The following is a 9,879-nucleotide window of genomic DNA, read 5'->3' as shown; positions in this document are numbered from 1 at the left end:
TCAGCCAATAAGGTACTGCTCAATATCCTTGTCCTCCTCATCGTCCTGGAGATCCTGCAGTCTCTTCTCTTCGGCATCGATCATCTTCTTCAGCATGGTTCGCTGTCGCTTGCGGGCCTTCTTGCCCCACTCCGTGGCGGATGCCTGGGCAGTCGTGGCCTCATTTTCGTCGTCGCTGTTGTCGGGTATCTCCTCCTTGACGCCTCGGAGCTCGTTCGGACTGATCTTGCCCTGGTTGTCGGTATCCTCGATGCCCTTGCCAAACTGCTTCTCCTGGGCCTTGGCACCGAGCTGCATCAGGTAGGGCCGGATAAGGAGATAGCCACAAACGATAACGACGACTCGAAGCCACATGATTGTATCCATGCCATCTGCATTGAAAAGTACGTGTTAGCACAAGAGACTGTCCCATAATATCCAAAGCAGCGCGTGGTACCCCATGGCAATGCAGTAGGCGGGCAGAAGGCGTACGAGTCGCTTTAAGGGGCTGTTTCACTTACCAAACGAAGCTTTTGAGTTGGTAACCAATCGCTCGCCGGCTACCGCAAAGACACCGACAAGCTTCTGCACCGAGTCGCCGAGGTGGGCGATGAGCTCTTGGAGTTCGGCCATGACGATTTCGGTTATGTAGAGTCTGGACTGATGTAGGTTTGCGTGAACGGCGAAGAGAGATAGTTGCGCGGTGTTTGTGGAATATATACGGAAGAATAAAAATTAATAACGGATAGGAGATGCCTGGATAGAAGTCTGCAAAAGTAATGAAAATACTTCAAGAGAGTTTATTGTAGCCACGCCAACTTGATAGTCAAGCTTCGATTCAACGGGGGGCCAGAACAAACACAAACTTTTATGGCGCATGGAGACAGACAGCAGGTGCGAATCGACAACGACTGCCGGAGCGTCCGCGTTTTCTGCGCGTTAAGTCAATTGCGACCCCCCGAGTAGGGGCCCTGTAAATGCCCCCACTCCACGCAGCGCAGGCCGACGGGTACCTCGTCTTATGTAAGGAAATGCCGAATGCCATAACGCGACACACCAACAATATAGAGCTCGTGACATATACAGCATTGCCAATCCACCTGTTTACCTACCCCTTCCAGGTACACAGATGCACTGTGGTCCTAGCCATGGCTGACGAAAATCAAGAGGAGGTTCGTGGAGGGCGCAGAAGTTGCCATTGGTGTTTAGTCAAATTCCCTTGCTAACCAATCTTTCTACAGCGTCTCAAGCAGGCCCTGTGGTTCGCTGTAGGCAAGATAGCAGATGAGGAATCTTTGCGCAGAAACCGAAATGTTACTCCTCAGTTTATCGGCGCCTTGATGGATCTGGTCTGGACGCAAACTCGTATGCCATATCTTCCGCATTTGCCCTCGAACACTCCTTGATTACCTACGCACTCACAATCACGCGCGTACTTTAGATATAGACTGACCTTTTCTTAGAGACCGTGGCCCAGGACCTGGAGAGCTTCAGCCGTCATGCGGGACGCTCCACCATCACAACGGATGATGTGCTGCTTCTCACGCGGCGGAATGAGGATTTGCATCATATCATCAAGAAATCCATCGATAAGGAGAAAGCATCCAAGGCTGTATCTAAGGCCAGAAGATGAGAGTCTGCTGTGAGGGAGGCCGGCCTACGTTGGAATTTTCAAACGGTGTTCGGCGTTAAAGGAACGCCCTTTTGAGCCCAGGACATTGACCTACTGGGAACAGGCTAGTGGTACGTTGATGGCTTCACGATCTACAGTTTCCTGCAAGTTCTGCGGTAAAGTAAGCACAAATGAAATGTCGTATCTGCTAGGTTACTTGCACATATTGTTGTTTCAGTTGGGCTGAACGATGGAGAGGTAGCCTGGCCAGTCTGCCACTCATCCAAGGTATAAATTGGGGTGAAGTCCATGACGCGACACCTTTTGACTTGTATAATACCATGTGAAGCTTATCTGCCCCTATTCAGCACCCGCCCAGTCTAGCATATTATTACGTAAACTCAAGGGAAGCAGAGTCGAAGTAGGAAGGGTGGCCGTGGAGGCAGTTATGTATGTCACATTTGGGACCTCGGTCAGATAGCCAGGATACTTTGAGTTACCACTATTCTTAACATGCCACGCCCAATAGATTCCGAGCAACCTCTTAGTTGTTCATTCTTCTCTACGACAAGGAGCATGTGAGACGCGGCACGATGTCCCGAATCCATGGGTTGATGGTTGATGTGTCCCATGTGTTCAGTAAAACTATGACGAGAGATCTGAGAGATGACATAATGACATGATAGCTGTATCCCATTCGGCTTGATCATATCGTGACATGTAGATGATAAAAACCGTTGCGTAGTCTAGCTTAGCCACAGCTATAGTAGTAGCAGTCAGGAATTGTCAGGTACCAAAATGTCGGTTCGATCTAGACTGACGCCGATGCGGCTTTTGTTGTTGACTTTTATTAGGGTCAGTTCTTAGTGCATCGTCAATGACACTTTTCTACCCATGATGTAAGTCTCCGTTCACTCTGCATAGAATAGTTCTTGCGGCATATTTCAGTAGTTGCTTGCGCTACATTGTTCCAGTGTTAGTAGGCATTAGTTTCAACGACAAGCCCGATCGTCTTCGAGGCAGGTTAGATTTTACCCACGTAACTATTCTAAGCGGCAATAGCTGTAGATCCGGGTGCGGAAGGGGCGGAGAGGCAAACATGCCAGATCTGACCTTTCAGTGGGCGAGTGCGGGTGTAACGGCAGTTAGAGCTGAGTGAAAACGGGTTCGAGAAGCCGTTTGAATTGCATTCCTACACAACCCGATCCTGTGTTCGGCAGCCAGAATATATTGTTCACAGCCCCCAATGCCCAATGTATGGGTGAGATGAGTGGCTGATGTGGCCTATGTGGCTGAGTATGCACACATGCAGATTCCACAGCTGCATGCGGCACTTTGCTGATGCACCACCATCGGCATTTGTCCCATTTGTGCAGGAGTTTGGGAGAGCGATTGGGTTGCGGATTGGGGGTCGCGGGTTGCGGGCTGCGGGCTGCGGGTGATCCGCCTCAGCCGTCCAAGTCGTCCAATGCCCAGAAGTCTGAAGCCTGAAGCAGAAGCCAATGCCGGCTGCAGAAAGACCCTTCGCGTGCCTTTGCTTGGCGGCTAGGGCGATCGTTGAAACCGGTGGAGAGCGCATACGTCAATGGGTGGCGGGGCAGGTGTTCATCATCGATCACAGGATGGGGGAGAAGGGGACTGGAAGGGGGGACTGGCTAGCTGGTAGCCGGCTACCTCAAACTGCTCTCCCTCATGGCGTAAGGGCTGGGCAGCACCAGGAATCCCAGGTTGGCTAGACATCACAGCCTATCACACCTCGCAGTATTCGTCATTGCCTCTTCATAACCCTCCACTTAGAAAGACTAACAGGGTTTGTCTGTAAGGCTTGGAAAGCTTAGAAGCACACTAACCCTACGTCAAGCCTCACTCATCACTTGTCTCGCGACCGCAAACTTGGAAGGGATCGTTGTTGGCCGATTGCTTTCGCATCTATTAATGCTTCCCATTTCCCCCGCGATGCTATACATCATTCCTGTCTCAAGATTTATCTATACTTTGTCCAACAACCCCATCGCCTAGACCACCAACACACAGACAGCCGACACACTATACGTGCTGAAGTCATCACCATGGGAGCTAAAAGCGGAATCGCTCTTAAATCATTGCAGTGGTTTATTCGCGGCATCCAATTCTGCTGCACGGCCCTGATCCTGTCGCTGTTCAGTTACTTCCTGGCCGCTCTCCACAACCACAACATCGCCATCCCGACATGGGTTCGCGCCGTTGAGGGTATCTCGGGCGCTGGTGTGCTATACACACTTTTCGGCCTCCTGCTCCTGTGCTGCCTCGCCGGACACCCCGTAACTTCGTCTATCGCCATTCTGCTTGATCTCGCCTTCCTCGGGGCTTTCATCTATGTCGCTGTCGCCAACCGCCATGGGGCCAGCAAGTGCAGCGGTGCGCCGAACACCGTTTTCGGCCAGGGCGCTTCCGGCAACTACCCCAACAGCCAAAAGGATGGCTTCACCAGTCTGCCCACCTTCGGGACCGCCTGCCGAATGCAGACTGCCTGCCTAGCTGTCGCTATTGTTGCGATTGTAAGTTTTGCTGAACCTGTAATCATCGTCTATTAAAGTATTGTTTTGCTAACCAATACTCCCAGATCTTCTTCATCTTGTCCATCCTGGTCGAGGTCATGCTAGTCCGCCACCGCCGCAAGGAGGCCCGCTTCGGTCCCAGTCCGGCTAACAACTACACCTCTGGTTACGGTCGCCGCGGCAAGTTCATGGGTATGTTCAAGCGCAAGAACACCGCTGCGACTCATGAAGATCCCAACGCTCTGCCTACGCACACCACACCCAACCAGGTCCGCCAGAGCTACAACACCGATGCGACCGCTATTGGCCACGAGCCCGCGGGCACCGGCTACCCCAAGCACGGAGAAGCTGGTTACCCAAAGCACGGAGAAGCCGGCTACAGTGGTGTCGAGCACGAGGGTCACACTGCGTACCCCGAGACAGGTGTGACGGGTGGCAACAACTCTCACCTCAACCCTCACACCAGCCCTCAGTATGGCACGCCTCAACACAACAGCAACTTCAGCACTGGCTATGCTCGCTAAGCGATTGCTCGACCTGAAACACCGAACTTCAAATTGAATGAATGAGAATGAGAAACGGCCGAATTGGAGAAAAAGGGAAATGACACCCAACCCAATATAGTGAGAGGACGATATGTTGGATGAGGGTTGTTGATGGTATCATAGACGTCCGAAACCAAAAAATCATCTTTTGTATATATAAGCTGTATCACCTAGCACTTAATAACTAATGACTCTACATTTCCCATTGGAATTATATTTCATGATATAGTGCATTTGCGATGTACAATTCTGGCTCACACACACACATACTCGTGTAATTTTTTTCTAGCTATACCTGTGTATCCACCCGTACATGCAGCATGGTGAGCTCCTAATATAAATTATTCCCCAGGCCCGTCATATGGGGGTATACTCAACTTGAGATACTACACCAGGCATCAAGTATATCCATGTGTCACTCAACAGCCTCAATTGAAACCAATGCCGCTTAGTCTCCGTTCCCCAAGGTGCCAACACCCTGAAACTATTAGGTGCAATGGATTCGCATATATCCCAAGCACTTAGTGATTGGACTTTGGGCTTTAGCTGTGTCCTTGTTCGGTCTAAGTTATCTGTGATCGTGCGCATGAGCAATCTTACATGTTCATTGCTTATGCGTCTCTACAAAAGGTACATCCAACTATCTAGTATCGCCTATCGCTTTTCTAACCATTGTTATAATTTCTACTGAGGATACATTATTCGGACTACGAAACATTGTCTGTCGAATAACAATAATCCAGTGTTTGAACTTTACTGGTACATTGTCTAGTTTTGCCCGATTTCCATTCGTCCCGTCGTGTATCAATACCTTCGTCTCGAAAGCCAACCATTCCTCTAGGCGCTCAAGGTCCCCTTGGTGCTCGGTACCTCGCCCTCCTTTCCCGCGACCCTGCTGGTGGCCATGCGGACGGCGATGGCCAGGGCCTTGAAGGCGCTCTCGGCGCGGTGGTGGTCGTTGAAGCCACGGAGGCAGTCGACGTGCAGCGTGATGCGGGCGCCCTGGGCAAAGGACTGCAGGCAGTGGGGGATCATCTCGCAGCTGAGGTCGCCGATGCGCTCGCGCTTGAGGCCTAGCTCGATGACGCTGTAGGGGCGGTTCGACAGGTCGACCACGGCGCGGCTGAGCGCCTCGTCCAGGGGCGCGTAGGCAGACCCGAACCGCGCGAGGCCCGTGGCGGAGCCCAGCGCTTCCGCGAAGGCGTAGCCCAGGGCTATGCAGACATCTTCGGCCGTGTGGTGGTCGTCGACTTTTTTTAAATGGTCAGAATGGAACAAGACAGGGGCACGGGGGCAACACACTGTGAAGGTCGCCTTTGCAGGCCAGCGCTAAACTCCAGCCAGCATGCTTGGCAAGGGCGTGAAGCATGTGGTCTAAGAAGCCAATGCCAGTGCTGACACTGATGGTTTGCGACTTGCTTGCCTGGCTCGCATGACCCTCGACGGCAGACGTCAGGCGAGAGTCTGTCTCAGGGGGGAACTCCCCACCATCGAGATTGAGGGCCAGCTGGATCTTGGTCTCGTTGGTATCGCGGGCCATTGCCGCCCAGCGGGGCTTTACTTCGGATCCCATGGTTGAGATGTTTGAGTTACAACAGTAATACAGCTAGTATGATTCGTTAGATGTTCCGAGCTGAGTACATCAAGGAATGGATGGGTGGTATAGACGGATGGGGGTTATGACGCTTGTGAGCTCAAATTTCCTGGGTGCGATTTCAGTTGGCTATTAGTCAATTCCCATTCCCCGCCAAAGTTCGACAAGCAAGCATGCATGAAGCAGCCGCTAACCAGCAGTCGCAAAACCCCCTGCGCGCCATAATAATTGGGAGAAGCTCAGGTCATGCCCCGCTAAAAAAAGAAAAGAAAAAGTCTTATCGTACAAACGGCCGATAACGACCGGTTAGAATAATTTTCCCAACGCCTTTGTTGGATTGCATTGCGCCCGTCATCGTCAATCAACGAGCATCAAGTCTCGAGATCATATCGCACCACCCACCATGCCGCCTTCACGGACGAAAACCATCAAGAACAAGCATGCCGCCAATGGCTCTGGCATCAGCGGCAGCAAGGCACAGAGGGCTGGGCCGATGGATGGAATAGTCAAGAACAAAAAGGGCCCCCGCCATCGTCGAAACCGTCCAACTCCAAGGCAATCGCCGCCATTTTGAAGAAGAGAAGGAAGAAGACCTACTCGGAAAAGGAGCTGGACATTCCCAAACTGAACATGATCACGCCGGTGGGAGTGGAGAAGCCGAAGGGCAAGAAGAAGGGCAAGGTGTTTGTCGATGACCGAGTAAGCCCATCCATCCACGCCACCCATTGCGTTCCCCGCGAAAACGATCGCTAACGACAGCACTTGCAGGAGAGCATGAACACGATCCTTGCCATGGTGCAAGCTGACAAGGAGGGCGAAATTGAGTCGAAGATGATCAGGGCTCGCCAGATGGAAGAAATCCGCGAAGCCAGGCGGGTAGAGTCCGAGAAGAAGGAAGGAGAGAAGCAGGCTGTGCTGGACGAAACCAAGGACTCGCTGCGCAAGAAGAGGAAGCGAGCTGGCAAGCCCGCATTCATCTACACCGAGGGCGAAGATGATGATGCCATGTTGACAGGCGGCAACGCGGTCAAAGCGAAGAAGAAGCGTGTTTCATTTGCTTAAAAGCTGCTGTTCTTGTTGTTGACTCTGCATGGGAGGCGTAACGGCGTTGTTCTTCTCGAAATCCCAAATATGGCGGCACAAAAGGAGTGCCATATTCTACTTATCTTCACCAACCAATCAAGATACCCTGTTGAGGCGTGCCACAAGAATAGTTTTCCCTGAATGGGAAACACCAGTCTCTGCATGATTTGATGTATCTACCTTCGGCTGGTAGAGCTGTTCATGGGCAAGTGTAACCTCTTCATCAGTGTACCTACCTAGCTGTAAGAGTCGGGGCTATGTGGGTGGCCTACCTACATGCCGGATTGACCAGCCCTTGCAGTCTCAGTCTCGGCTGGCTTCTTGAACGATAGCCACTGTAAGCGGTTACAAAACGTGGGTTTGGCTATCTAAGCTTAGATAGCCATCAGCCATAGGGCTAGATGATTGATTTCAAATGCTGGTACGGAGGTATGTAGACACCTCGTGGCTTGCGGGCCAGCTGTGGATTGGGATTCTGGAGGGCCGAACATCAATAATAATAATAATAGACACCCGAGCGATAAGATGTAGCAGGGCGGCTACCGCATAGCTGACCTCGTCTACCGTCCCCAATAGGATGTAGGCTTGGCGTTGGCTGCTCTTCGAATTCACCAATACAGCGCGACGGGGGCCGCGTAGCCCATCCTGAGTTAGACATTCATCCAGTGCACATAAATAGAATGATTGCCGAGTTACAGTTGTGTGTCAGACTGGCCAATGATTTAGTTGCCCGAGTCGATTTGCGTGAGCACGGTGGTAAGGTAGATTGTTTCTTGCTCAATCAGCTGTTGTCGCTCGAAATAGGAAGATGACAGATGACATGGGCCGCTTGCTTCAAGGAAGGACTGGCTGCCGTTGAGCAGGGCCGTACAAATTTAGCCCCCGGCCCCCCAAATGGGATGGGGCCCGGCGGCTGCTTGAAAGGAAAACCGAAAGCCCCTAGAATCGAGGCGGGCGGGCTTATGGGGCCTTGGGGCCTTGGGGGCCCGTCTCCCCTCTTGGCAACTCTCCCTCAATTTCCAAGATGGCATCAGCGCACCATGCGTGTAATATATCTGGTCTGGTGACGACTTTGAGAGCCGTTACACACGATCCTATTCGCATGCCGATCATGACGTACTGAAGGAATTGGCGATCAATCCCCCTGAAAGGAAGTCTATTCGAAGGCCGGCATTTTTGATTGGAAATGAGGACCAACGATCTCATTCTAAATCGAGATCAATAATCGCAGGGCATTGCCGCTCGCAGACGAACCACGCGAGGTTTTGGGTGACGACAGTGGAGTGTTCAGTTCTACATTATGTACCGAGTGTCCACGATTCACGATATATGTAGTGTTGACATGCAGAATTCATTATAACTCTGTGTTAACCAAGACAAACGCAGGTGGACGCACCTGCAACAGTGTTCCTGCATTGGCGTGGGCCAAACACGAGGAGAAATGCATGCTGTTCTAAATATGATACGAACCGCGGGCGCAACAGCCATCGACTAGAGAAACTGGCGTCGAACCAAATTGCACTACTCCGTATTCCGTACCTGGCAACGAAATCAGCATGCGTCTTCTGTTTTCGTTTGTTCCCCTGCTCCTGGAAAGTAATCCACCGATTGGTGTTACCCTACTAGGGCCCCCTAGGGCCCCCAGTCCTGGAGCTATGTTACGATCCCGTCCATGTACGAGCCCATTATCTTTATCCTCACGTCCACTTCCAAGGCCAAGGTGGTGACAAGGCGTGCAGACCTACCAGGCCTATGTACTCCACTGACCACGAAACGTACGGTACGTGTACGCACCACAACACGGTACGACAAATACGCATCCACCATTGATCAATCTACGTACTGACATCTCGCTGCCTGTCCTGCTGAGGCTGTGTCGTACATAGCGGGACTCATGCCGTGGGCCAATACGGAGTATCGAGGCGATGATATATAGCACAAGTGGGCACACGCACTTCATCAAGGCCGAACGTACATAATAGATAAGCAGCAGCGAAGGGTTCATGGATGAGGGTTGTTTTGAGTTGGGCCAAACCAACCGCCGGATAGCGTGAGTTTGGTTGTTTGCTCAGACTCCCTGGCTTTCAGTGACCAATGGAATGGGCCTGTCTCTGTCTCCGTTTAATGTTGTTCTCTTGGGCCAAAGTCTTGGCCGTGTGCCTGCGAGTTGGCCGTGATTGGCCAGTCTGCAGGCCGATACCCTGTTTGAAATCTCAAGCGAAATTGGGAAGATGGTTGCGATGCCCACCTTCGCAGACCCATGGCCGGCGCTGTCGTGGAGAAAAGCCTCGCTCATTTTAATTACAGTAGAGAGTAGCAGCAGTAGGGTAAGTCAGAATCAATCTCACACATATTATCAAAGAGGACGGAGCCCCAAGCTGCATCGTTGCTATCGAAGCTCTTTTCCTCTTCTTCCCTTCGTTTTGGTTGTTGTCCGCCGTCCATTCGTTCAAAGTGGTGACAGAGTCTCCGCGCGCCCGCTCTTTAACCCCCCGAATCCCAACAGGAGGACCTGACGTGTGTCTATGT

At 51.9% G+C, this 9,879-nt stretch overlaps 5 protein-coding genes across 5 annotated transcripts; 3 read left to right on the top strand and 2 right to left on the bottom strand.

Annotated features, from left to right (window-relative positions):
- PG998_008312 (uncharacterized protein) lies at nucleotides 1–612 on the bottom strand (the record flags this gene model as incomplete). Its single annotated transcript, XM_066875128.1, has 2 exons — nucleotides 1–371; nucleotides 501–612. The coding sequence occupies 2 exons, from the start codon at nucleotides 610–612 to the stop codon at nucleotides 1–3; spliced, it is 483 nt and encodes a 160-aa protein (XP_066731073.1).
- Nucleotides 613–1,127: 515 nt separating this feature from the next.
- Nucleotides 1,128–1,612, top strand: PG998_008311 (uncharacterized protein; the record flags this gene model as incomplete). Its single annotated transcript, XM_066875127.1, has 3 exons — nucleotides 1,128–1,151; nucleotides 1,221–1,344; nucleotides 1,443–1,612. The coding sequence occupies 3 exons, from the start codon at nucleotides 1,128–1,130 to the stop codon at nucleotides 1,610–1,612; spliced, it is 318 nt and encodes a 105-aa protein (XP_066731072.1).
- Nucleotides 1,613–3,660: 2,048 nt separating this feature from the next.
- PG998_008310 (uncharacterized protein) lies at nucleotides 3,661–4,652 on the top strand (the record flags this gene model as incomplete). The annotated part of the gene is made up of 2 exons (XM_066875126.1): nucleotides 3,661–4,128; nucleotides 4,194–4,652. The coding sequence occupies 2 exons, from the start codon at nucleotides 3,661–3,663 to the stop codon at nucleotides 4,650–4,652; spliced, it is 927 nt and encodes a 308-aa protein (XP_066731071.1).
- Nucleotides 4,653–5,510: 858 nt separating this feature from the next.
- On the bottom strand, nucleotides 5,511–6,246 carry PG998_008309 (uncharacterized protein; the record flags this gene model as incomplete). Its single annotated transcript, XM_066875125.1, has 2 exons — nucleotides 5,511–5,923; nucleotides 5,976–6,246. 2 exons carry the CDS (start codon nucleotides 6,244–6,246, stop codon nucleotides 5,511–5,513), a joined length of 684 nt encoding a protein of 227 aa, XP_066731070.1.
- Nucleotides 6,247–6,670: 424 nt separating this feature from the next.
- PG998_008308 (uncharacterized protein) lies at nucleotides 6,671–7,329 on the top strand (the record flags this gene model as incomplete). The annotated part of the gene is made up of 3 exons (XM_066875124.1): nucleotides 6,671–6,772; nucleotides 6,823–6,966; nucleotides 7,036–7,329. The coding sequence occupies 3 exons, from the start codon at nucleotides 6,671–6,673 to the stop codon at nucleotides 7,327–7,329; spliced, it is 540 nt and encodes a 179-aa protein (XP_066731069.1).
- Nucleotides 7,330–9,879: the final 2,550 nt, after the last annotated feature.

The sequence above is a fragment of the Apiospora kogelbergensis genome (assembly GCF_038363985.1).
Source record: "Apiospora kogelbergensis strain CBS 113332 chromosome Unknown utg000005l_segment0_segment0, whole genome shotgun sequence".
NCBI classification, from domain to species: domain Eukaryota; kingdom Fungi; phylum Ascomycota; class Sordariomycetes; order Amphisphaeriales; family Apiosporaceae; genus Apiospora; species Apiospora kogelbergensis.
Note: the sequence above shows the minus strand (reverse complement) of the source record. Positions and strands in the feature narration are given on the sequence as shown.